Source organism: Myodes glareolus, chromosome 20 (genome assembly GCF_982192425.1).
Source record: "Myodes glareolus chromosome 20, mMyoGla1.1, whole genome shotgun sequence".
NCBI lineage: Eukaryota > Metazoa > Chordata > Mammalia > Rodentia > Cricetidae > Myodes > Myodes glareolus.
In genome coordinates, this window is record NC_142045.1 from 9,228,634 (window position 1) to 9,256,491 (window position 27,858).

General features: G+C 41.4%; 1 protein-coding gene across 1 annotated transcript in view; it reads right to left on the bottom strand.

The window, feature by feature from the left end:
- Positions 1 to 1,902: 1,902 nt before the first annotated feature.
- Pdgfc (platelet derived growth factor C) overlaps positions 1,903 to 27,858 on the bottom strand; it is a 158,821-nt gene continuing 132,865 nt past the window's right edge. Inside the window, exons 4-6 of the mRNA XM_048424738.3 lie at positions 13,091 to 13,298; positions 8,843 to 9,060; positions 1,903 to 3,481 (exon numbers count right to left, since the gene is read on the bottom strand). Of these exons, the coding sequence (XP_048280695.1) occupies positions 3,365 to 3,481; positions 8,843 to 9,060; positions 13,091 to 13,298 (543 nt within the window). The 3' untranslated portion in view covers positions 1,903 to 3,364. The remainder of the gene's footprint in view (positions 3,482 to 8,842; positions 9,061 to 13,090; positions 13,299 to 27,858) is intronic.

The window sequence follows — 27,858 nt, forward strand, 5'->3', positions numbered from 1 at the left end:
GAAAATGCTGTGCACATTGGTGCACATGCGAGCTAATGCTGGCATTTTTAGAAAACCACAAATATCCCCTACAGCTGTGTCAGGCTTGATGGTGTAAAAGGAACAGAAAGTGGTAAACAGTGAGATTAGGAGGGATTTGGTGTGCCATATGAAGATTATAAAGGAATCTTGTGGAGGTCTATTGGGGAAATTCTACCCATCATACATCATCCGCTTTGTTGAAGGGCCATGCTCTTAGTGGTGTGGAGGATGGACCGGAGAGGACTGAGGCCAAAGGCAGTAGACGGGGGAATTGAGGCTGTTATGCTAGAATAGGGTGAACCATGAAGCAGGGCCAGAAAGGAGGCGGTTACAGAAACGGGGATGAAGACACAAATGTGAGAGAGGAAAAGGCAGTCAATGAGGTCTGCTGAGAGTGCAGGAAACAGGAACATAAAGTAGGATGATACAATTACATATACATAATAATAATAATAAAGATAAGGCTTCTGAGAGTTCACTCAGCCTTTACATCAAATGTGAGAAGGAAGTATAAACCACAGAGGAAACCTATCCAGACAGCATTGTTTTCTGAGGACAGGATTCACTGTTTTGTCCTTTGCATATTTCCAAGGTACATACAAAGAATATTCAATGAGAAGTAGAAAGTAACAAGGAGATATAGAATCGAAAAATGAGGGCAGTGATACTGCTTCTTGTAACCATTGTTATTTTTCTTTTTTTCTTTTTCTTTTATTTAAATAAACATCATTATGGAAAATAGGCCTTTGCTCAGAAACAGAAGTCTGAGCCATGGATATGACATACCAAAAATATTTGTGGTCAATAAAGTCAACACCTCATGGACTTAGAAGAAACTGCAGTCACTTACTCCATGAACTCGTAGCTTCTCTTGGCTTTGGGAAACCCAGTGTTATGAGTGTAATTGGTCATAGGGAGTTAGGCTTGGTACTCACCCCTCACTCTTAGTGGTAGGGAATGGACTACCTACCTTTAGGATCACTTTTGACAACCAAACAAAACAATACATATTTTAAAACATACACAGAAAGGTGAATGGATCAAGTAGGTAATTCCCTGCAATGCATCATAGTTCTTGCTTGCTAGAAAGGCTTGTGAACCGCCAGTTACTTTGCACTTTCTATGAAGCTTGGTGAAGTTATTTCTGGGTCTTTATAGGGCTGGATGAAAGGACAAAAGATTAAAGAAGTGAGATACAGAGCATGTTTTGTGTACTTTTTTCTCATGTGGTGGGAGGCAGGGCAGGGCAGCCAGCAGGAGGGGGGCAGCCAATGGGTGCTATGTGGAAGCTCACTCTGGAGGTACTGGGTCTGGACATGTGGTATTTCCATCAAGCCTAGGGCCGAGCGCTGAGGAAGCCTGACCCCAAGATATCGGTGCCTGGAATAGAAGGACTTAGCTTTGAAATAGCCTGTGTAATCCATAGACCAACCACTGCTCACTCCAGGCAGTTGTTGATGCCGAAAATGAAGACAGGAATAGAAGCTTATGAAACCAGCCCCTAGCTTCATCTCATCATATAACACACCACTAACGATTTTACAAAACCAGTGTCACTGTCAGGTCCCACGTAATTCAATCAATCTGGAATCACTATTAACACCGCAGAAAAAAAGAGACATCATGACACCACTGCAAAAAGACATTAAGAAGAAAAGGAAGGCAGGGGAGGCTCAGCTGAAAGGCTTTCTCTTCCATGTATCCGGGACTGACAGATACTTTTGTATATCGCAAATGATGGTAACTTAGGACTTCACGATCTTCACTTCCTTAGACTCCAAGAGACCAGCGTGTCCACACATATGCACACGGGAGCACCCACATACAGGCACACACGCACAGATGTGCACACACCCATACACAGACAAATGCTTCTACGTATCCCCAAAATAGCCAAATTCTTTTATTTGATGATTCAATACATTTCAACTCAAATAGTCACCACATAACCTAGGCACAGTTTTAAGCATTTTACAAGCAATTATGATGCTGATTTTCTTGTCAACTGATAGAGTACAGTAAGTGAACGCCTTAGATGGTAGACTTCTGTACATAAAAATATCCATGTATTCCTACGGGTGTATGGAGCAGAGTTTACAGGTAGTAAACGCCTAGCATCACAATAAATAGGATGTGTCCATACAGCACAGCACAGCACAGCACAGCACAGCACAGAGCGCTTGCCCTGGCAGTGGTCTCTCTGATTCAGGAAGGTGCTTCTGTGTTTTTCTGAGCTCCGCTCCTATTTCCCACAAAAAAGGGTTAGATTAGCCATGACTCCATGAGCTAATGAAATGTTCCGTTTCATTTGTATTTCTAAGAGCAGAAGTGGGAATTGATAATAATACAGGTGTTATCAAAATGTCCCTGCTACTCGTCGATTCTATTGACTTCCCCATTCCGTTGTTTCAAATCCAGATGACTCGTCTAAACTCGAGCACCATACAGGAAGGAAATACATGTGTTTCTGTCAGAGCAACAAGATTATAGATCCTCTTTGTTCCTCTGGCTATAACAATTCTGTTTAGAAAAAAAAATTTATCAAGCTAAAAATAATTGATCTATGTTGTCATAAAAAAGAATATTAAATACCTTTGGTAAAAATAGAAATATTTAACAAGATTAGAAAAGCCAACAGTTATAATGTCAAAAAGAGAATATAAAAATGTACACAGTGAAACACATAGAGCACCTCAGAGGGAGGGAAAGGGAAGGCCGCTCCTTGGTGCAGGTGTTCTTCCTCCAAACCATGACTGAACTTCTCTTCCTCCAAACGCTGAAAAGTTACCACACATGGAAAAGCCAGTCTTTCCTATCAGCACATTTAACTCATAGCAACATAGCTGCTGTATCTAAAAGGTGAGTTTGTCGAACATACACCATTCAGATTTATATATGCAAACATGAGGGAAAACCCAAGTGTTTCTGCATTGTTCATGATCAACTGTGCGTTTTCACCATTTTCCTGTGTTGGCATCGCTTGCTCCCTTGCCCATATGAAGACAACTAAATTGTAGCACGCTGTCAGTGTCGAAAGAAATGCTGTCACTCCGGAGCTTGCTAGTGATCTCCAAACACTTCCACCCTTTGACTGTTTTCGAAAAAGCATGGCTGTGTAGCTGCTGACTCCTCCTGGTGCCTCTTCATGCAGAACTATCCAGTCCTGCAGATGGAAGGCCGCTGAAGTAGACAACTGAGATTTTGGATGGAGACAATGAGTCAGATCTTTATCACAGCCAACGGTAGCATCCGACAGCCCTGTGGCAGATGCTGGTGGGGACGTGGGATGCTAGTGAGGGGTCTAAGATGCCAGTGGGGAAGGGCGCTGCCGTGGAAGATGCAGCTACCCGCCTGTGCTTCCTTTGCACACACAGTCACACTCCTCATGATGCTCCAGGGCCACGTCAGTGAGTGACTTATGCAATCCCTTGACTCCAGTTTTTGGTCTCAATTGAAGGACCTATAAGGGAATTAAAAACGTTGTGTTTAAAATCTTTTATTTTTCCATGTTTGACACCAAGGACCAGTAACACTTCAAACAAAACGACACAAAACAAAACAAAATAAAACAAAGCAAAGCATGACCTTGGAACCTAAAAAAAAAAAAACAAAACAAAAAAAAAACACTTGCACACTTCGGTGTCTCATAAAGTTGTATAGACAGTCCTCCACCCTGGTCCGCAAGTCACCCACCACTGTCATTTCATTAAAGAAAGGGTGTGTTAATGGCAAAACATTCAATGCAAACTGCACCCAGAATACAGAACAGCTCTCAGATTGAAAAACTCACCACGTGCCTACTACTTCCCGATGCAATCCTACAAGAGACAATTTCACCTTGAATATTTTGAAACCACTAATACACAATTTGTTTTTCTGTTGTTTTAGCTTCTTATTTTCATACATTTATTCATACGCTGCACAAATATTCACACTTGATACAACACACTCAAACACGGGATGTAGTGTGGAGAGAAACTTGATCATCTCACAGCTGAGCCTGCCCAATTAGGCCACTCATCGGTTCTCTTGGCTACACTTCAAACCCTCTGTAAACTTGAGGAGATGGATTAGGTGTCCCTCATAGACATCATGCTCAGCCATAGCTAAGTTTCTGCAGCTGGACCTTGCTGGACATCTCTAAGGAGGCTCAGCAGTTAACAATGATGCCCCCACTAAGTGAACTAATTCACAGTTTAGAGTGTTCAGGTTTTTAAAATAAAAAATATAGGCCTCAAGTTAAAAAATGTGTCATGATAGCACGGTGACCAAAGCATCTAGCTGTGTATTCTGTTACACGTATCTGGCAACTCAACATTTCTTAACAATTCATAACAGAAACTATGAATTCTAAGAATTATGTTGCTTGGTTTCTGAGCAAAGACCAGAGCACATAATAACATAAAAGTTTCATTTTCTCTACTTTGCGTGTATAACATAGATAACTCCATGAAGTGACCATGGAAATTCCCCATTCCTATAAGATGCCATTAAACCACAGAGACCCAAGTCTTCTGTTTGGCTGATGACTTACAAAACTCTTAGAAAAGGGGAATGAATGCATAACTTTTGGAGCACATGATTCTATCAGAGTTTAATTAGCTCACATTCTTTGGATAGTTACGGTGTGCCCGCTACCATAACAATGTGTTTATACACTTGAACTTGCAATAATCTGATGAGGTAATCTACAGTTATTACTTTTCTGTACACATGAGTGAATAGATCTAGACACGCTGAGGGAAATAGTGATTTGTGCCTAGGCCAAAAGATGAGTTATTAAAAGTAGAACAATAAATAACAGATGAAAGAAGCCACATAGCATCCAGGGCCCTTCAGCTGATTTAGCAACTCGCTTTCTTGAGGAACAGGCTTCAGGGTCTCACAGTGAGTGTCAGAACTGCAGAACCCTGAGATCTGTTTGCTCATGCTATTGCCTTCCGTAATTCTGGAGCGAACGTCAGTCTGTTCCTATTCTTTTAATTGGAATAATGACCATCTAGATAATGGGATGTAGTTTTGTGTCACTGATTACAGTGCTTTAAGTCAGCTGGGTGGGGTGTCATGAATGATAAGGTTGACAATGGTGTTATTCCTTGTCATATTCTTCCTTCATGTTTGCTTTCTGGAATATGTTTTTCTTAAAACTTATTAGCACCGAATAGCCCTAGAATAGGCAGTGTCATCATTCACCTCCATCGCCACATTTCTCCATTCAGCAATAAAGAACCATGGTCTCACGGGTGAGATTCCTCTACAGCTTGGACAGTGGGACCAAGTTGTATCTCTACCGCCATCTTCCTGACTCTCCTAAGACACTTCGTCTAATTATCTTCCAAAGGAGCAGAAGGCTCCCCTTCTAGTTACTTTAAAGAACAGGATAAGAAATTCCAGAACAGGGAGGGGATATTCAGGTAGCAGAGGCAGGCAGGTTGTCTACAGAGTCAGTTCCAGGAGAGCCAAGGCTGCACAAAGAAACTACGTCTCAAAAAACAAAGCAACAATAAAACAATGAACCATTTGAAGGAGTGCTTCACTTGGGCCTTAGTCTTACAATACAGGTGTTTACCAAGAATTGTGAAAAGTTGAGTTCATTCCTATGAACTAGTCTGCAGAAATGTCCCCTGCAGACTACTGTATTAGACAATTGACAGCTGATGCAGCTATTTTGGGGAGTGACTGAAGCTTCAGGTGGCCTGCGCTAACTTGGGAAGGCAGGTACAGTGTGTCACATATGCTCACTCTTCCTCTCGTTCTCTCTGCTCCATTTTCTCCTGTCAGCATGCTGGGAGACAAGTGATCAGACTCCTGAAGTTATAAATAAAGAGGCATCGTTCGGTTGGTTATGAAAACAGAAAAGCAGCAAACACGTTCATGTTATCAGAGCATCCTATAGAATCTTTAGTTACATACTCGTCTTCCCCAGCCTGAGTTCACTCCCTCACTGATAAAATCATCATACTAAAAAACCAGGCGTAGAGGAAGATCACTGAGCAAGAAGATGGGTAATGTAAAGGAGCAACTTGAAGTGAGCTGCATTTCACTCTAAATGTTTTGTACAGATGAGCTCACCGACTCTCCAATATAAAGTATATGGGTTTGTGCATTGGCAGCCAGCAGATAAGGAAAACGGGGCTCAGGGATAACTTGCTCCAGATCACACAGCTAGGAAATGGTAGCGGCAAGCAGGGCAGGCCTAGCACAAAAGATTGTATTTTTCGGTACCACACACTACAATGTGACTTTTCCTTTCCATACATTTCGACTCGTTAGAAGCAAGGAAACATATGCAAAGGTTTCATTTCGTTTTATTTATCTGTGTGTGGGATATTTGTATACGCAAGTCAGAGTGTCTGCAGACGTCAGAAGACAGCTACCAGAAGTCAGTTCTCTCCTTCTGCTGGGGGAACGGAGCTCGGGTTTTTAGTCTTGGTGGAAGCAGCCCTTAAATGTTGCTACACCTTACTGGCCCATAAACAATGATTTCAGAGTGTAAAACTTTAACACAGTCACTTTTAAAGTCCTGAGTGTGAGGGGATGCAGAGCTGGATCAGAGGGTATGAACCTTGACTGTTCTTGCAGAGGACCTGGGCTTGGTCCACACCACCCAAATGATGACTTAGAACTATCCTTAACTTAACTCCAGCTCCAGGAGATCTGACATCCTCTCTGGCCTCTGTGGCATGGAATACACATCATACTTACATATGTGCCCACAAAACAGGCACACATACAAATCTAAAGAATGGCGTAATTAGATGTAACATGACCGACGAGGCACTCAAACATGCTTCAAGAAAGATGTGATCTGCAAGTTTATGGCCTTATAAAGTTCCCAAGTCTCTTTTCAGAAAAGCTTTACATATGAAATAGAGAAACTCTGAAGGAATTATGTTTGCTTTCTAGCAAATTTTTTAATAGATTTATTTTATTTTAAGTGTTTACATCTCTCTCTCTCTCCCTCTCTCTCTCTCTCTCTCTGGGGGGGTGGGGCGTGGGGGATAAAACTGAATGTACCCTTGGGGTTCGAATGTGTCCAATCTTCCTGGAATTTGATTTACAGGTGGTTGTGGCCTATGGGTGCTGGGAATAATAGTTGGGCCCTCTGCAAGAGCAGAGCATACTCTTAGCCATTGAACCATCTTTTCAAATCAGTCATTCTTTGAGACATGGTCTCATTTCCCAAGCTGGGCTTGGCCTGACTATGCAGCCGAAGCAAAAAGATTGGAAGTTCAAGTGTTGTTTTCATTACTTGGCTCTAAGTGAGAGAAATATTATAAAATCTGAGTGATTGTCACAGCCTCGCAGGGACTCCAAGAAGCATATGCCACTGACTGTTTACTTGAACCTGGAACAGATATTTTGATGCTGGTCTGATGACATCCGGAAGCAGGTGCTGTGGGCACACGTGTGGAGCAGGTAGAATCACTATAAATACAGTCCTACTGAAATTACTGGGCGCAGGTTTTAGACAGTACCTTCGAAAAGGAAGGTATCTACTTTCAAATATGGTGCTAAAGTAAGGGCTGGGCTATGACCGGGTTTTATCGAGATTATGTATCTTCTTGGAAGATACAAGTTAGTGGTAGATCGGAGTGTAAGTAGGGTCACTTGTCTTTTGCAGTCTCCTGATTTGTCTTGAACTTCGAAACCATCAACACAGTATTGTTGAGAGCACGAAATTGGGTCAGAGGAAGTACAGCTTATGACACCATGTTATGTAGAATCACGAGTCGAGGGTTTCAGTGATGACATAATGTACATGAATAAAATTATTTTAATACAATTAAAAATAATGGAACACTTATACAAAAGTCAAATCAGAGGGTCAGACTTAAGTATCAATTAGATCTAAACCACCAAAAGAGTATCTCCTCTGGATACATACAAACACACACACACACACACACACACACACACACACACACACACACGTAGAGATAGTAGGATATATTCAGGGTATTCTAGTATGAACGAGTCTTTCTGTTTTGCCCATGTTAGCCTTGACTTCTAGACTCAAGTGCTCTTCCTTCCCTGCCCCCAAGTAGCTGGGACTGCAAGGGTGTGGCACTAAGCCTGCCTCTACTCATGAAGATTGTAATATGATGGATCCCAAGGTTTTATAGGGTAGTAGTTACTAATACTTCAGATTATGTTTTTATGAAGTAAAATATCAAAATTCATAAAACATGAAGCATGTTGTTTGAGGCAACAAGTATAAGATAAACATGATTCTAACTATGAATATGTTCTCACAATATTTATGGTATAACATTAGATCAAATGTAAAAACAGTTATCAAAGGTCTCATTGGTCAAAATTAATCAGTGAACTATTTCTCAGCTTGTCTTTAAATTATTCTTCTTCAATAGTTTGAGAATAAAGTATAGTTGAAAAGCTTCACTTTTCTTTTCCTTGGAAAAGAAATAAGTGTCTTGTATGATTGGGGCTGGGGTTATAGCTCAGTAGTGGGGCACTTGATAAACATACACAAATTCTGAACTTAAACCCAGTATCACAGAAAACAACAACAGCAACAAAAACAGATCAAAAATAAGCAAACAAACAAAAAGCCCAAAACGTCCCTCATCAGCGACAACCCAGCACTACACAACGTACTTTCTGAATTTTCAATGTCTGTGCCTTAAAACCAAAGGCCCTGATTTTAAAAGTGAAAATAGGAACACTTTGTAGACCTGGTGCTTAGCTTTCCAATGATGGGAGACTGTCCTTCCCAAACACCAGTGTATCTTAGGATCAGCCATTTGGTTTTAGGAAACAAAATGTCCTATAGAAACCACAAAGAATATGATGTACTTACCTCATGGTACTTTTTCGTAACTTTACGCGGGACACACTGACATTCATTGCAGTTGTGGAGGCAGCAGGCACAGTTTCCTCCGCAGCGCTTAACCAGGAGACAGCCTGGCCAGAAAATGGTGTCTGTCCTCTTTAGTTCTTCCCGAATGGACACCGAGAAGTTCCGAGGTGTGCAGCTGTAGAGTCTCACCTCCTCTTTCAGAAGGTTGAGGTTCACCACTAAAGGGCATAGAGAAAAGCAAGGGGGAAAATGACTCTCATGCTTCCAGCCTGCCTCCCCTGCACAAAGCTCTCTTTATAAAAAAAAGATCTGGTTATTCCGTGAATGATAACTCTAACAATATCCCTTCTTATTTTAACTAGGTTGTATGGCTCACCAGCTCACAAACTGGACTTTCTACTTCATAGTCTACAAAGCTTCATTATGATTTAGTGACCAATGAAGAGGTGGCATTGTGAAATATGAAGAAGAGAGCCAACGAAAGAGCTGGGAGCTATAAATAGGAAACTTTATATAGAGAAAAGGGACTGCAGCTTTTAACCTTAGTCAGAAAGCAGACAAAGGGAGCATTGCAGGGAAGAATAGAAAATAAGAGAGTACGGATGCTTCGATTAAAAGGCCAATGCAATTTAAAAAAAAATGACAGGCTCTTACAATTACATAATTTCTACAATCTCTGTGCCTATCAGGAGAACAAAATATAAGAATGAGAAAAATGTGTTTCTGAAGCTGGCTGAACGGACAAGAAGTGAAAGAAACGATACACTTTTCGGAGTAAGAGCAGCAGTTGGAAAGCTGGTCTTCCGTGGGGTAGGAATCAGTGTCCTCTGAAAGGTAGAACAATTGACTTCCTTCAGGTTTCTGCCGCTACCTTGTTGAAAGATGGAGGAGTGTCTAATTCATAGCCACTGCCTCTATTCTTTCTAGGAAGTTGTTTAACTACATTATCCTTTAGTGTTTAAAAGAGTATCTACTTGTGATGAAAATAAAAAAAAAAATCCTTTCATTGGATACACAGAGAAATTCCTCAGAGGACCATTGTTTTTAATCCGCACGAATACTGCCTCAGGAAAGATATTTTAAAACAATTTTTATAATTTACAATTGTTTACTATGAACTTATACATAAAAGGTAATTATCTGATATATATTCTAATTTTGTTTTGGTTTCTGTCTTATAGTTTTGCCCATCTTTTTTCTTACAAATCTTCCACGTGTACTACAACTTAAATGTTTTGGGCCCATCTATTTATTCAGAGTTTTATTTATTTATTTATTTATTTATTTTTGGTTTAGTAGTTATCTAAGATATATTGTAATAGGAAATATAAAGAACTGGGTTAAGTATTTTTAAACTGATACTGGAAAGATTATAAGATAGAAATCAAAATGTTTTTTTCCTGAGTGAAAAATGGTTTAAATAGTAACAATCAATGTGAGATTCTCATTCTGAAAACTAACAGTAACTGTTTTTAATTGTTTTTAACATGTGATGGGAAGAATTAGGCGATTGTTTTCTTGACTATTAACCTAATGTAGTTTGTTGAGGAAGGCTTTTAAATATTCTAAGGAATATATTAGATTATAAATACTTAATTGTAAGTTATAACCATGTTCAACTGTTGGAGTGATCAAAAACCTTGGTCAAGTGTATGAGTGTCCAAAGCAATGGTAAGGAGCCCATGTCAAAAAAAAAAGTATTTTTTAATTCGTTAGAAAATCATAGTTTTGAATATTTAACGATTTCATCTGCAAAGGAACCCATGAAAGCAAAGCTTTTAAAAAACTGAATGCAAATGAGTCAGTTGTTTCAGGCTCCCTGTGAAGACCAATCAAGCATCACTAATAAAGTTAATAGGATCGCTATGCTAACGAGGCCACTGATGCTGCTGCATTCCCCCTTGCAGAATGATTCAGGTACAGATATAGCACCATTTTATTTTAAGGCTGTGTGTGATTCGATTTGCTTCTTTTCTCTAGAAAGCTATGGTATCTGGACTGGGAGGGAAAAGGCTTGTATAAGTGGACACTGCAAAGGCTCATTGCCACATTTGTAAGGTCCATCAAAATCTTCAGAATGTGAATAAAGCCCCAGTTCTTAAAGGACCCCCACCCACCACACATAAGTTAACACATGCTCTTTCACAAAGCTAGAAAGGGGACTGCATATGTTCAGCTTAAAATGTTTACTTAACCACAACAAAAGGCTGGGGTAGATTTCCCAAGTGTGCTCTTGTATCTGCTACGATGTGAAAATTTAAACACACTTTCAAACCCACTTCCATTCATTTATCATGCTTGACTCAAGAGTCAAAAGTCCCTTTGAAAATACTGTTCAGCATGACTGAGAAAATACCTTCTTTAAATTTTCTTTCTTTTCTGTAGCCACACAATATGAATGAAAGCTCTGACTTAGAGCATGGGCTCTAAAGAAAATAAGACAAAACACTCTAAGTTTTTCCAGAAAAGATAATACGGACAAAAATACGGGTGCATTCGACTTTGTTAGCTGCTCCTTCTCTTTCAGATATTCAATCCTGGGCTATCATATTACAGCAATGCAATCTCAGGGTGGTCTTTCTAAAACGAATGTGGTAACATCATGATATGTTTATTCTGGGGAAAATCTATTTCAAGGTCTAATTAGACACTTTTGAAAGTATTTCCCTGTCCCTTTGCAGAAAGAGTCCTGCAGGGAAGTTGACTTGTCGTTAAGATCTTAGCCCCCATTTGCGTTTTAGTGTGTAAAGTCCTAAAAGTATACATGACTTTTTTCACGCTTACTGTCTGCTTGAAAACCTAATGTTGTCGGCAAACTGCATAGAGTTTCAACAGAGAAGGTGTTAAACAAATACGTGAAAGACCCGGATCAACACCAGATTCTTTGCGGTAGAAGTTAGCACGTGGTCAGATCTATGAGCTGCAGGCATGGGGATCGAGGCTTACAGGTTTGGGTTCAAAGGAAAGGTTTTAGGCTGGAATTCAGAAACACTTCTCCAAAACTCCTGCACATTTAAAACCAGTTTCTCACTTCTGCTCCTTAAGGTTGCACCTCGCAACCTGATTTGTATTGCTAGGAAGGGTGCAGACCTTCAGCTTCCTGTTCCTACACGCAGAAGAGGGAAGCGCCTCTCTAATTTATTCGTGGAGATCAGATCTGGTAAATCCGCAACAGCGTTCAGCCTGTGAACATGATTCAGCTGTCCAGGCCCTTGAACACAACCACGTTCAAACATTTGTGAAAGGAAACCGTGTCTGTCGGCATAGCGAAATACCGGCGCTGGGCAGGTTCAAACGTGACCTGCTGAGATGAAAGCTCATGCTCAGGAAGGGTGCAAGGGCGGGAAGGAAAGGCAGGAATCAAGTTTCTCCTCCTTCCAGGCTTTAGGAGAAGGCTGGTGCAATCTGCTGTGGAGAACAGCTCCAATGAACTAAACACTGTTCCTGCCACGTAAATTCTTAACTGCCGGTCTAGTCTCTATAGTAGTCCTGAGCTTCTGCTTCTGCCAGACTGTGACAGTTAATTTCCCTGTTCCTTCTCTCTATTGTCATTTGGGTTAGCACCAGCTCTTCCCATGTTCCCATTTGAACTAGCTAACTTCCCTGAAAACTTTGTTAATATAACTACTATTTTTTTTTTCCAAATCGTGGGAGATTAGGTTTAATTATCAGAACTTTTGTTCTTAAAAGAAGATAAGCCAATTTGGCCACAAATGATGGTTTCAAAGAAAAATTTACACCTTATGTTTCATCGCAGGCTACTGCTTTCTTTCTGTGAATCCTGCCTTATCAACGTGAACAGTTATAATTTGCCCTACTTTGTAGAAGTTTCTATGCGTACAAAATGGATACACCTCTGACCCCAGGAATACACAGTAAAAATGACTTCTAAAAAAAAATCACCATTTTTTAACCCTAAACCTAATTTTTCACCTCTGATCTTTTCTCTTGAATCTCAAAGTGTAGATAGCAATGATTTTCATTAAACCGAAAAAAGGGCTCCATCAGAAAGAAGTTTGGTGAAATAAGAAGAGACTGGTGTCTTTTTAGCAGAAGTGTCTCTTGATTTTCCTCCTGTTTATATTCTCATCTAATACATTCCTGTGCTTAGGTGATACTAGCATGGGTTGCTTAAGCCTATGGCCAAAGGCATTGAAACTCTCCCTTTGGGAAACTGTGGCAAATGAATCTTAAAACATCAGGCACTGAGAGAATCAAATGAGGCTCTAAACTGAAGAGAACGCTTACCTTTGGTTCTTTTCCCAAAAAGATAAGCTTTGCCCACCACCTGCCGTGATGGCTTATACAGGCTGTCCAAGTCCATTTGCCACCGATCAGGCTCCAGATACCGAATCAGCTCTTCCAAGGTACTGAAGGCCGTCACCGCGTTATTGAGCAGGTCCAGCGACAAGGCTGAAGGGTGGAACGCTGAAGGACTTGTGGTTTCGGTGACTTGCTGGAAGTAAAATAAAGCTCTTGTTAACTTTCCCTTTCGGTGTACACATCAAGATTCTCGGCTGTAGGTGGAGGAACACGGAAAGCAAAACCCCTTCCCAGTCAGGAGTAACCATTTCGAAGCTGAGTCTAAGGTTGTGTAACTGTAATACCGCAACACAGAAGAAGCGTGAGACGGGATCTAGGATTCATTTATGACATTTTATTTATTAACAAAAGGAGAAGCAAAGCAAAATGTAACTGCTTTTCAAAACGCTATGTAGATGAACTTTGAGCAATGGTCTGTAAGGAGTAAGACACTTCTATCTCCACAAACTAAGGTTGATGTGAAGATTGCTTTTTCATACTGGACAATTGAAAGTGTGTGCACCATGTACTAATCCATGACTCACCCAGAGCCCAGTACCAGGTATAGCTTTATGGATTTAAAACATTCAAACAGACAAAAAGATGAAAGATTTAAACATCTAAATACAGGTCTAAGACATATTAAGTCTTTAGAAGAGAAAAGCATGCTCTTCTCATTCCCATCACTAAAGGAAATCTTCAGTTCTCTGATTAAGAAAGCACAATGACTCCAAAAATATTACAAATAAAGCTTAACCTGCTCACCTGAAAATAAAAAGCATCTAAACTGTGAATGGTCAGCTTGAAAACTTTCTCTTGTGGTTTTAATTTTAAAAATTCAAATGTATGACTAAGGTAAAAGAGAAACACCAAGAAAATACCTTGGTGATCTGTGACAGTTACAAAGCCTATAACCAATGCCTCCTTTGGTAGTGGAGTCTCAGAATTCCTTGACAATGCAGTGTATTCCTTCTTGGTTATCCTCCAGAATTTTATGATAAGACTCCACGGCTAAAGACACCTTACAATTTAATTATGGACCATGAAGGAATGAAGCTGTTACTGACATGAACCTTTCCTCCTGACTGGAGACTTTCCACGGTGGTGGAAGATGCTCTGCACATGACTTGGAGCAAAATAATCAACAGTCTTACCCAGCTATGGAAACAATGATCAGCAAGAACCATAGGCCTGCCAAGTTATACACTGGTGCAATAGTGGCACAAGTGTTACGTGGGTAACCACTCTAACCACTCTGATTGGTTTTAAGCCCCATTCTGCAAAATGAATCCAATACCAGGTACCATTATTTGCCCAAGGACCTATGGCTAGAGAAGTAGGCTAGACAAGAGGAGAATCTGCAGCTAATAATCTGCTAATAGAAATAACCTAGGCTCTAAATTATTATCTTTATCTTTGTACACGTAGATTAGTGTACCCCTCAATCCTCATCACTTAAGTTTTTTCTTTGGTGTTATTGTTATAGATGGAGATTAATGCAGAGTGGTCAACATGTCAAGTGCTCGGTTCTAACTGGGACAGCTGTATCAGACCCCCTCCTCACAAGTCTCAGGGATCATTGAAGAGGTGGCAGGAAGATTATAAGAGCCAGAGGCACTAGGCATCTCCAGTGTAATGCATTTGGTAGACATGAGAAGGCTATTGCACACATGAACTCACAGTGGCTGTGACTGCACTCACAAAGCCTACACAGGATCAAACCAGCCCAGATGCCAGCATAGATGAGCGAGTCACTCATGAAGTTCCATCACTAGCTGAGTAACTGTTGGCAACTGATGGCTATGAGAGTGAATGGTCAATTTCCTTAAGGGATGAAGTACTATAGATGTTATTTATGCTCCAGAAGATGGCCTTATAGTCATGCCCATGTAGCATGTAGACATCACTTAGTATTATCTCTCTGTGTGTATATACATATTTATATAGCTTTATCTATATATCTGTATATCTAATATCTAACTATATATACCTATCTATATATCCATACACACACACACACACACACACACACACATACACAGAGAGAGAGAGAGAGAGAGAGAGAGAGAGAGAGAGAGAGAGAAGGAGCGAGGAAGAGAGAGAAAGGAGGGAGGGAGGGAGGGAGGGAGAGAGAGAGAGCACATGAAGTTAGAAGGGAAAAATAGGAGAATGAATAGGAGAAGAATAAGAGAGGAGGGAGAGGAGGTGAAGTTTATCAAAAACACATTCATGTATGAAATTCTCCAAAGTACCACTAATGATATCTCCACAGTTCAAACACAGACTCACAATGAAAACTCTTGTACATTGTATCAACTTTCGTCTTATTTTCCACTTTTCACCTTCCTTAACTTAGAAAATGACCTAGCAAATAATGTATGATAAAATCAGAAGAATTTAAATTGTCTGGTAGAAGAGATGGCTTTGAGGTTAAGAGAATATACTGCTTTTACAGACGACCAAAGTTGGATTCTAGACAGTGAAAACAAGCAGCACTCGTCCTTGGGCAGGGGTAGCCCTTTCAGAAAGAGTAGGCTTAAACAGTGAGTTTAGATCCCTGCCACAAGGGCCAGGAGATGGTGTCACGTGGTATGACTATCAGTAGTGCAGTCAACAGCCTCGGAGATATAAAGTAAAATGTGCATACTTATTTGATATGACAACTTCCAACTTTTATAATCTATGTTCACATAAAGATATGATTTTTTTCCCAAAGTCAGGCAAAATGTATATATTAAATTGCCAGAGGGAAGAAGTCGTGTGAACAGTGATTTAAACTGTGTATTGCTGACTGCCCTGCCAGGTTGCCAGTTCTCCTTGCTGCCCTCAGGTCTGTTGGAATCCGTGTAGAGAAGCCACAGTTAGAACCAAGGTTAAAGTCAATAGCATCAAACACCAAAGACAGGTCTGTCGTATTGGACCCGCACACTGGACACTTCGTGGGTTCAGTGAAACCTCCATGACGAAGCCTCTCACAAATAACACTGTTAACTGCAGCCTCCTGTCCCGTGTGTATGACGAGTCAGCCTTCAGAGGGTTAAATTCAAACAGAGTAAGGGCAACGCTGCCCCTCCCTTGAAGACTCCCCAGCCATACTAAAGTACGGAAAACCTAACTGTGCACTCTCTGGGTTTAGCGAGCAGTCTGTGGGTACAGCAGATGAAGGCCTAACTGTGCACTCTCTGGGTTTAGCGAGCAGTCTGTGGGTAGAACAGTTGAAGGCCTGCACCTTGTGAGTTCTGCTTCTCCTGCGCTGCTTAGGGGAATTTTCAGAATGGGCAGACAATGGAAAACAGAAGTTGTGTGTGTGTGGGGGGGAAGCCTTCTAATTTCTTTCCTATTGCAAAGGCCATTGTTCAGGTCAGAATTTCAAACTTTTTCTTCTACATTTAGCAGAGGGAAAATTCAAACAATATGTTTGATATTTAAAAGTATTTAAGGATCAGCAAAATGGCTCTCGAGCTGGTAAAAAAGGCACCCGCCGACCAGTCTAAGGACTCGAGTGTGATAATCAGGTCTCACATACTGGAAAGAAAGAAAAAAACAACTCCACAAATTATTCCCTGACCTCTACAAGTGTGTTCCTGCATTCACAACCCATTAGCAAATAAATATCTTTTACAATTTTAAACCTGACACATGTAAAAGATTGCTCAGACTTGATTTTTATCTTCTGCTTTTTATTTCCTTTGTCTACATAAAGATGGGGACCCACTGCGGGCCAGCCCATGGCCATATTCTGGAATGTCAACAAGTAAATGAACACCTTCACCTCAATAATCCACCACATGGTTTTCAACTCTTCCTTTCAGGACAGTGCTGTCCCCAGGCTTATTATAATCCATCTACTGACTCAGTTAGCAAACATTTATTTGTCAGACGCCTCCGGGATGTGCACTGTGGACCAGAGGATAGAAGATTTAGGTCGTAGGAAGCATAGGATGAATATTCTTTGGTCTTCTCTCGCCTAAAGAGAGTCAACTCGACCATTGGCTGCTATGAATCAGGTCCGTGACCAGACAAGGGTCACACAAATCCTGCTAGGTGCAGATCACCAAAAGTGCGGGTAGCTGCGGAACAAATATATTTTCATTCTTATTATTGAAAAGTGTCTGGCAGCCCATGAGGTCAAACAAAGTGCTCGTCAAGTGGAGCCAGGCAGCAAGCCTGGCTAAGTAAATCTCCTCACAGCCTTTTCCAGTGAGACATGTGATAGCCAGTGCTTTAGCGCCCTATGTTTATTGTGGCTACATTCAGTGTTTATCTCCTATTATCATCTCTGCCTCTTCTTTCGGGAGAAGAAAAGCTGCCTCCTTCCTTGGGAAAGTACAATCTGAACTGCTCATGCACTCACAATAAATAGTTACTGCTTTCGAAAAGAGTCTAGCTTGTTATTTCATTAGGGTCTGTGGGGTGAGTGCTATATTAGAAACTCAGCATTCACAACGAGGCTTCTCTAGACAAATACACACAAATGTTTATCGCGAGTCGCATAGCAACTGCAGAACTATAGTGTCAATTACGATTTATGGTCCGGTGTTCTCAGTCAACCACGTGCAACATATCGTAGACTCATAAAGGGTTATATACTTCATTCATGCCTAACACAGTTAGTAATGCATATTGGGTTATATTATTGTCGTTTAAAATAAAACAGCCAAATCCAAAAAGTTCAAAGTCAGGTATGCGCCCGCACTCCCTGGTACTCAGGAGGTTGAACCCAGGAGTTCAAGGACAGCCCGGGGAACGTGGAGAAGTTTCCTCTCGGAAAGAAAGAAAAGGAATGTAATAAGTCCAGCCTTGTGTACCGGTCTTCGTAGAGGTGTCTGCAGCCTCATTTCTATCACGTCAGGCTGATAGACTGCACAGAGCTTGGATGGGAAGAGTTTAAGCTGCAGACAGGGCACGCAGACAGCACTGCCTGCCAGGAACAACTGACAGGCAGCTTGCTACAGACACAAGAATGCCCTGGAACAATCCGTTTCAGCACGCTTCTCTTACTATCCCCTGGCTCGTATCTAAATTCATCCAGAAAGGACTTATCTGGGCTTTGTTTTTAAATTATTTTTAAGCCAGCAAGGCCAAGCCAATGCTTGCATTCCGAGGGATGAACAGATGTTTAGTACTGGGTGGGGGGATGGAGATTATATAGTTAGGTGAGGACTCCTAGGGAGGACAGCCAGCTGTGCCACATCCAGACTCTGGGAGAATCCTATAGGAAAGAGCACTGTGGTTGGATTTCCCTTGGTCGGTCTCCCTTAGGCGTTGAGGCCCAAAAAGTAACAGCAGAGGGGCTGGCTTCAGCCAGCACGTCAGAGCAGGACCTGCATGTCGAAGCCTGCGATGGCAGTTCAGAGGCCACGAGTGTCACAGCTCCATAAAATCCCCCAAAGCAGCAAGGTCTCGCCTAGTCTCATGTATGAAAAAGAATAAGATGACAAGTTTGGCCAAAATTGCCTTAAACAATGTGCCTATTGTGTTCCCAAGTACCACAGCTTCCTAACTTGATGGGCTAACACTTGCAAGGGGCTCCTGTTTTCTCATCCAGTGATGCTTGAACCAGCCTCTAACTACGTCTGTAAAACAAGGCGCCTTTGCCTTCTAACCCTCTTCCTTTCACAGGTTTGCAGTGCAAGAGAAAGAAGGAACTGTGCCCAGTTGTTTCTGTGCCACTGAGGTTTCTGCTCCCAGGTGGGGCTCCACTGAAGCTGATGCCTTGCTATGGACAAGGCAGGATAGCTAGTGAGTGGTGAGTGAGTCCACTACTTTCCACTTTTGAGATGAAATTTTCCCAAAGCACTGTCCACAGGGGCATCTGTGAAAAAGCCAAGTCAAGTTTGCTTGGTTTTGTACTGAGGTCTGAGAAATCATTTCACTAAATCAAAAACAAAGACAGGCAAAACGAACAAACAAAGAAACAAACAAATACTGCAATGGGTTTCAGTAGCTGAAAACCCGTATGAGGGAAGTGTCGTGGATCCTTTACCTCATCACACTGAATACTCACGAAGGTGCTCTTTACAGTGCTCAAGACATGGCGGACAGTAAGGAAGAATATGAAATAAAAACAGAAAAAGCCTACATCCCGCTTGCAAAGTTTGAAATGGTGTCTACCTCACCCCAGAATGGTAGAAAACGCGTTCTCCCCATATCTCTCCTCACTCAACAGATCACTCCCAGCCATGAAGACAAGGCATGCGATGTGTGGAGGGATCCAAGGAGAGAGGTTGCTGCATTTGATAGATGGTCCCAGGTACATGTTCAATACATTTTCCTGTTGGAGAAGAGACTAAACTTCATTCTGCCATTGTCTCAGACCTGAATGAAGAGGTTATTTTGAGTATTTTTTTGTTTGAACTAGGATAACGAGGGAGCTGGAGACACGTCTTAGCAGTTCTAAGCTCTTCTGTGTTCCTGCGGAGGATCTGGGTTCGATCTCCAGTAACTCACAACCATCTGTAATTCTAATTCCAGGGAAGCCACCGCCCTTTCTGACCTCCAAGAGCACAGGGCACCCATAGAGAGCACATTCGTACACTCAGGCCGAACACCCAGAGACATAAAATAAAGTAAATTTAAAATAATTTAAGGGACCAACAGTACAGGATGTAACAAATGAAAATTTAGATAGTGATCAAACATGTCATGGCGATTGCTGGCAGAGGTGGTTGGAATGGAGGTGAGTCTCTTGGGACATATATGTGGTTGAATCCCTCAGTCTGTTTCCCCGGTCTTCATCCTCGTGAGCTGACAGCCCCACAGGGCTCAGCACACTGTGCTCTGTGTGTTTGCTTTCTGCCCGGCAGTCAGTCCGCAGCTCACTAACTCTCTTGCCTGCTTTCTCCCAGTTTTTCCTGCATGGATGAGACTTGTCTATAGTTTGCTTTGCTTCTTTCTTTGATGAGTGGGTATCCTGTGCTTTGGCACCAGATCTGATTTCCATGGGGACTTCATCCTGCATACTTTGGTACCTCAGTAAATAGCAATGCTGTGGTGTATAGCCATCCTTTACCCCGTTCCCTGACTGACACACAGAGTCCTATAAATGGCCACTGAGGGCCTATGCTCAGATAATGCCTAAATTTGACAAGTTCCAATCTAGGCCATTCTCTTAAGTATTCTTCCAATTGGCCATTCTTTTTATTTTATTGGGAATTATACAGCATAATTCTATACATTCTATCACAAGTGGTAAAGGGGAATCAATAAAAATCCATATTTTTATTTTTCTAGAAATATATATCTTGTTTTCAAAATTAAACTTTAAAAATACCCTTTATGAGGAGCTCTTCCCAGAGAGATCCTTCATCTGGCAATGGATGGAGATAGAGACGGGGACCCACGTTGGAACACTGGGCTTAACTCCCTAGGTCCAAGCGAGGAGCAGAAGGAAGAAGAACGTGAGCAGGGAGGGCAAGATCAGAGGGAACCTTCATCAGGCAATGGATGGCGATGCAGACGGAGACCCACATTGGAGCACCGGACTGAGCCCCCCAAGGTCCAAAGGAGGAGCAGAAGGAGGAAGAACATGAAAAAGGAAATCAGAACCGCAAGGGGAGCGATCACCCACTGATACAAGGGTACTGATCTAATGAGAGTTCACCAAGGCCAGTTGACTGAGACTGAAGGAGCGCTTGATCCAACCAGATTCTCTGGAGGAGGCTGGATTCCCTGAATGTGGCTGACCCGAAGTCTTTCTAAAAAGCCATTGACAATGACTCTGGGACTTGTTTCCTCTGCATATTCTGGATTTTTGGGGATCCAGTCTGTTTGGATACTCACCTTCCTGGACCTGGAGGGAGCGGGGAGGAACTTGAACTACCCACAGGGCAGGAAACCCGGACTGCTCTTAGGGATGGAGAGGGAAGAGGAGAGGGAGTGGGGGGAGTGGGAGGGTGTTGGGAGGAGGGGTGAAAATGGAAACTTTTATATTTTAATAAACTTAAAAAAAAGAGAAAAAAATAATAAAAATACCCTTTAGTTTTAATACTGTTTAGATGGTTTACAGTGTAAGGTTGTACGCAGCTACCATAAATTTCAGTTTTCCAGGTGTGCTTCTGAAACTCGATGCTCACTCTCCAGGAGATACATTCTTCTTGTCTAAAGGTGTTCACTAAACCTGCTATGGGCTGCTGAAGATGTGAACATGCTCTTTTCTTTAGAGTAGAAGACCCAGTCCCCTACACCTAACCATGAAGATGAAATATCCCTCGATTACACTGTACATGCCTTGTTTTTGTGTGCCTCTACAGGGATATAGTTTCTAAGCAAGGATGAAACCACCTGCCTAGGAAATTGTTATAAAGTTAAGCAATAGTTAAACATCTCTACCAAATAAGCCTTTGCGATGCTTAAAAATTTCCACACACATAATGCTTATTGCAGTTAATTATCTAAGTTGTCACATTTTAGCAAAGGTAAATAATTACTCCAACATGAGTTGGTAACTTACGCTGGTCGGTATTGTAGGAAGGGGCATGACCTATTGGTGTGTCTTGGCATCTCCGTGCAGTACTTGGTATACACACGGGGCAGACCATAGTTGGCCCTGCTCCACAGAGTAGATCTATGAACAGAAGTCTGACTCTGCTAACTGAGATTTACATCCTGTAGCTGTTCTGCCAAAGAGGAAATTAGTGTCTCACAAGAGTGAGTACGGAAGTGAAATTTGAGTCTGTTCATGGCCATGATGACCTCCATGCTAAGCAACTTACAAAATAGTTTGAATTTTGTTAATTCATATCTTTATCAGTTTCAAATTTTTTTCTTTACATGAAATAAGACAAAATATGCCACCAAAATTACAGTTTCATTGATCATTCCTACTGGACATGGTTACCTTAATTACAAAGAATTGTATTCTAAAAGATACCCATAACGTAACAAGTGAGCATGGACTTCTCATGTCTACAGAAAGGGAAAGTACCAGGGACAATTATTTTGACTAATACTATCATTTAATTTCGCATCCTTGCAGTCATTCTATGACATTCCTCTTCTGCTATGATATCTTTAGTGTTTGTTCCCAGATCTAAGCACCTCCCCAAATTGTAGAATAGATAACGCTTTGTTCTTGCACTGTGTTCTCTCATGTTGGACATGATACTAAAAAGAAATTACATCACTCAGCAAGAATTTACACAGGTCACAAAAACCACCTATGGCAACAAAGAACACCAATATCCCCGCGGACCATTACTGCACTTCCCCTACATTGCTAAGAGAACTCTACCACCCATTGATATAGTGTGATATGGCTTTAAAAGGGGAGTAAGAAAGAAGGCAATTTGTTCAACAGAAAGGTCTATGTACCTAGCACATTCCACACTAGGATACTTCTGAGAAATTCCAGAGCCACTGTAATGCTCCCATCTCTCTGTGGACAAATTACAATCTTTAGGTAAGAGCCACAAAACAGAGAAGGTTCCAAGTGCTGTGAGAGCAATGGCAGCATAGAAGGACCATAGAAGAGCAGAGCAGAATGGTGCCTTCTGAGGATCAACGGCCTTCGGGAGTTGGGAGGGGAGCACTGTGAATATTAAGCCAGTCTGGATCAATATAGATCTAGTCTGGAAAAACAAGCAAGCATCAAAATATATTCCTTAAAAGCAAGCAAGCAAGCAAGCAAGAAAAGAACCAATAAATCAAAACTCAATGAAGACACACACACACACACACACACACACACACACACACGTACACACACGCATGCACGCACGCACACAGTAGTAGTTTGGGCAGTTAGGTAGGGTGGGAGATTCGTGTTTTAAGAATACAAGTTCACTTACATACATAACAAGTACTACAAACACTTACAAAGGCTTGATGGGGGTGGGCATACTTTTGGCCTGGCAGGATGTACATGAACATTGCTATTCCTTAGACTCTGCAAGGCCTAACTGGCAAAGCTGACTAAATATGTGGGAGATTTGAGACTTCTGCTGCAAGTGTGTGTTTCAGATACATCCCATTTTACATAGGGCTATCTAAGTCTGATGATGGACACGCACATGCAAGGGGTATTTTCAAGGCACTGTCAAAAACAATTATTTTAACTACCTTTGTAAAGATTCCACGATACAGAGAGCATGTTAGTTTCTGATGGTTCTGTGCATTATTAAGGAAATTATTCTATCAGTACCAAGAAGACAGCATTTTCCTATGTGCCCATCCATCCTGAATCCATCCTGTGCTCCTAATGCAGCTCCTGATAGTCTGAGAAAAGGTTCATTTTTTTCCTTTGATAAGACTCCAAGATTATACGGCTGTAGCCACTGGGATAACCTCATTCTTTCGGAGTCAGAACACTGTATATAACCTTGTATCAAATGGGTAAAACAGTTCCTCGGTGGACTTTGGACACACTTTAGTTTAGTCTACACCCTGAAAGCATGTACTTCCCACACGGACCGGAATGATTCAAATTTTAAGATATGGGGTTCTTTATGCCTTTAATCAAACACAGAGTACAAGGAGAAGGATATATGGCCCTGACATGGTTTTCCAGAAAAATAAAACATCGGATTTCACTGAGTTAAGATACTCCAAATAAGAACAAGATTTATAATTCTTCACAGGACAACTCAGGATTCAATTGTAAATGATACATGCTTCTTAAACTGTTTAGATAAAATTTTATATATGAGATTGACATAGTCCAACATTTTCTATGCCCTATATGTGTTCAAAGGTTGTGTACATTACATTACTAGCTCGAAATCTATTGACGTTCTCCCAAGGTTGCATGTGAATAAATGTGTTTGCATGCGCTCATATGCACACACACATATACACACACACAGGAACACCTGCACTGACAAACACACACCCACAGAGGCACCAGTTGACAAAACAAGGTAACACAGGAAAAGTGGAAATGAAGTGTAGAAGACTGACCTATATTAAGAACATTACTGAGAAGAATACTTTGAATTTTCAGAGTAATAGGAAGGTATGGGATTTTGAGTCAGAAAATCCAGGAATGAACTCGGTGTCCCCATTTACTACCTGCTTATGTGATTATTAGGGGGGAAAAAAAACCACTATTTTTTTTTCTTGTGCTTTAGAGTAGTTGGCTGTAGATCAAAGTTAATAATATAGAATAACCATCTTTCTGTGAATTGCAAGTGGTATGATGTGTTATGTCTATTTTGTAAGGCACCCGTGAACAATAAGATAGCTTTGACTCATTAGTTTGAAAGTGTAGTGGTTGTCCTGTGTGCCAGGTGCTCTATTAGAAAACAAAAGAAAATAGTATATTTCTGATATAAAAGCAATTAAACTGCAGTCATTCCTGAAAATGTCTAACTTTATGGTTTGTGTTGAGTTTATCATGCCTTTACTAGGAGCTCAGATGTAAAATAGGACTGTGTTAAGCCTGATGTACATCAAGAAGCCCTAATAAAACAAATCTCTTTTGATCAAGAATGTAATAACAGCTTTAGGAAATGAAGAAGAAAATAATGCAGACATTTTCCCCAAAGGCCTAAGAAGCAAAAGCTTAAAAAGAAGCAAGGGGCCAAACTAATGACTGACATGTCAAGTGAAGAGAAAAATATGAAAAAGTATTCTTACGGAGTGAGACTTAAAACTCCACGTAATTATTTACCTCCCTACATGATAATTATTTAGCTTCAGCTACTTAGTGTTATTCAGATTGCTTTCAGATTATGCAAAAGTCAGTAGAATCAACCTTGCCTAGATAAAAACAGTAAGGCATGTCTTGAAATGTTAAGCACAGGTCTCACTGAGGATTGCCTAGACAGACGCTAGCAGCAATATACCTCCCCGACGACATGCACATGAGAACCTCATATCCATTGGACCCTGAACACGGCATTGCATTTGCACAGTAGAGATTCTAACATGCCTAATGAAATCTCCCTGTGCATTATTCATCGAGAGACGAAAGAGAATGAGAGAAGCAGTGATAGCTCTTCTACGGTGGGTCATCTTTTTCTGTCAACCAAGGAGTCTAAGATAAAGACTTGGCATTTTTATGCTTAAAGCAAACGTGGCAACAAATTGGACATGTTAATGTCCTCAGAGGTACAGCTTTGGGAATGGGTGGTTAGGTAGGAAATCAGTGAGACAAATAGTATTGCTAATATGATTCACAATTTAAAGAAAAGATAAAGCATAGATTTCACTGGAACTATGTTCAAGACATAGGCAAACATGGAAATGTACAAATAAAATTCACTCATAATGCAAGTGCAAGGAGCATTGTGAATTACTGGAAATACTGAACCAGTTTGGAAGTGATTTAACATCCAAACCACATTCCAAGAAGAATGAGATAGCAGATGATTAAAAGCAAAACATGTCAAAACACAAAAGAGAACGAAACCAGGTGAGCATGAACGACAAGAGAGCTGTTTGGAAATTCCAGCAATTTCACAACAATGTCTCCCCTAAATAAAAAGCTCTTTGTATACCTTCCCCCAAAAAGAAGGAAGAAAGGAAGGAAGGAAGGAAGGAAGGAAGGAAGGGAGGGAGGGAGGGAGGGAGGGAGGGAGGGAGGGAGGGAGGGAGGGAGGGAGGGAGGGAGGGAGGGAGGGAGGGAGGAGGAAGGAAGGAAGGAAGGAAGGAAGGAAGGAAGGAAGGAAGAGAGGGAGGGAGGGAGGGAGGGAGGGAGGGAGGGAGGAAGGAAGGAAGGAAGGAAGAGCAAGCAGTATCTTAGGCAGAAATGCCATTAGTAGATAGAGCAGGAACCACTAAAGGCCCCATGCTGTGTGTGCCTTGTCCAAAAAACTAGCAGCCCTGTCCACACACTGAGTGACTGCTCTCTCCAATACCTCTCATCTGTTTCCTCAGTTAGACCTACAACAAGAGAAGAGAAGAGCAGCCATCTGCTGCGTTTCTAAGCACTCGGAAGGGAACGCCCACCTTGAGTCAGAGCTCAAGTCTTGTCTTTGATTCCACGGGAAGCTTAAGAAGAGCAGTGAGGTGCGCAGCAAACCATTTCTTAGACCCGAGCTCATTGCCCCTGACTCCTAGCATGCTTCGGGTACCTTCTGGTTGCTCAGCTGCTCAGCATCTGAACCCTGAATTCCTGTGTCAACGGGGTAAAACATTCATCAAAAGAAGTCCAACAATACCCTGTCCATTGCAAGGCAAGTAGGGGATCAAGAAAGTCTCCATTACCACTAAAGACCTTAGTACTGTTCTCAAAAATCATCCAGGCCAAGTTCCTAAAAGGAGTACGTCTTAATGGCTGCCGATGAAAAGTGAACCTAGACTTTGAGGAATTCCTCCTGAGTTTAGCAGGCTAGAATACCAAGTATTTTTTATTTCAAGTTGGAGAATTTTTAGAAGGAATTTGTATGTGTTTTGTTAATGAATGAAAATTAAAAAAAAAAAAAGCCAAAGGACACCTTGTTTAGGAGGCTCAGCGGTGAGCTCACAGCCACTTGTGGCCTGAAAACACGCCTGACCGATGATTCTGGCTGCTCCGGGGAGCACACAGCTCTCAGCCAACATCGATCTGTTTTCCAGTTCTAGTTGCGTGGACTTCAAAGGAAACAAAACTGGAGGTGACAGAGAAGTAGCTGCAAAAGCGCCATTTCACGCAGTTGGGTTAGCTTTCCCTTTCTCCCTTCCTTCCTTAAGTCTTTCTTTTTTTTTCCAATAGGCTAAGGAAGCATTTTACCACCGAGCCCTTTTTCATGTTTTAACGGTGAGTCAGCATCTTATTGCACCGTTAGGAGACCTTAGATCTGGTAGCCTCTAACCTCAGTCACTTGAGTGGCTGAGACTGCTGTCATGGGCTACTGCTGCAAATATGACATTTATAAATATGGCCTACAGCATGATGACACTTTTCAAAATTGCCTTATTGTAGGTCTTGGTCAACAAGTACAAGAAATACTCATGTAGAAGAACAGCATCTTCAGATCAATCCTTGCCAGTAGACCTGATCTTAACATAAAAATAATAATTATTTTTTTTTGGTCCCTGCATGCCAAACATTGAGCTAAGAATTATATAATTCGTTCTCACAACCGTGTTGGCAGAAACTTTTGTTCTCTACATTTTGTGTGTAAGCCAGTTTCCTTTGAGAACTCCAGGTTCTACAGAGGACAGAACATCAAGCTAGACCAGAAACATTCAAAGCCACAGAAACAAAGCATCACAGCGTGGGCCAAGGGGCATCATGGCTGTAACTGCTGCGTCCTTGTGCTATGACCCAAGCTGTGCTCTATATTTGATAGCATATAAGGAAAATAAGCAGGGGATTACACCTTCCTTTCCTGATCTGCTTGTTTGCGGCCTTGGTATAAAGACACAATTGAGAAGTTAAGTGATGAAGAAGCTCGGTTGACATATTCCACTGTCCTTTTCCTTACATCTTAAAGTAGAGCACACCGATGCTGGTAACTCTAATATTATACACTGGGAAGCAGAAACATTACAAACAAAAAACTTGGCTTTTTCATAAAGAAGTAGTGTAATGGTAAAGTACTGACAAAAATGGTACGTGCATTGGTAGGGCAGTGGCGGCACACACCTTTAATCCCATCACTTGGGAGGCAGAGGCAGGTGGGTTTCTGTGAGTTCAAGGTCAGCCTGGTCTACAGAGTGAGTTCATGGACAGGCGCCAAAGCTACAGAGAGACCCTGTCTCGAAAAGAAAAAATAGAAAGTTTTATATGAACTTTCACAATTACAGAAGTAGATCATAAGGCTTTATTTACAAGGAGAGAGAGGAAAGAG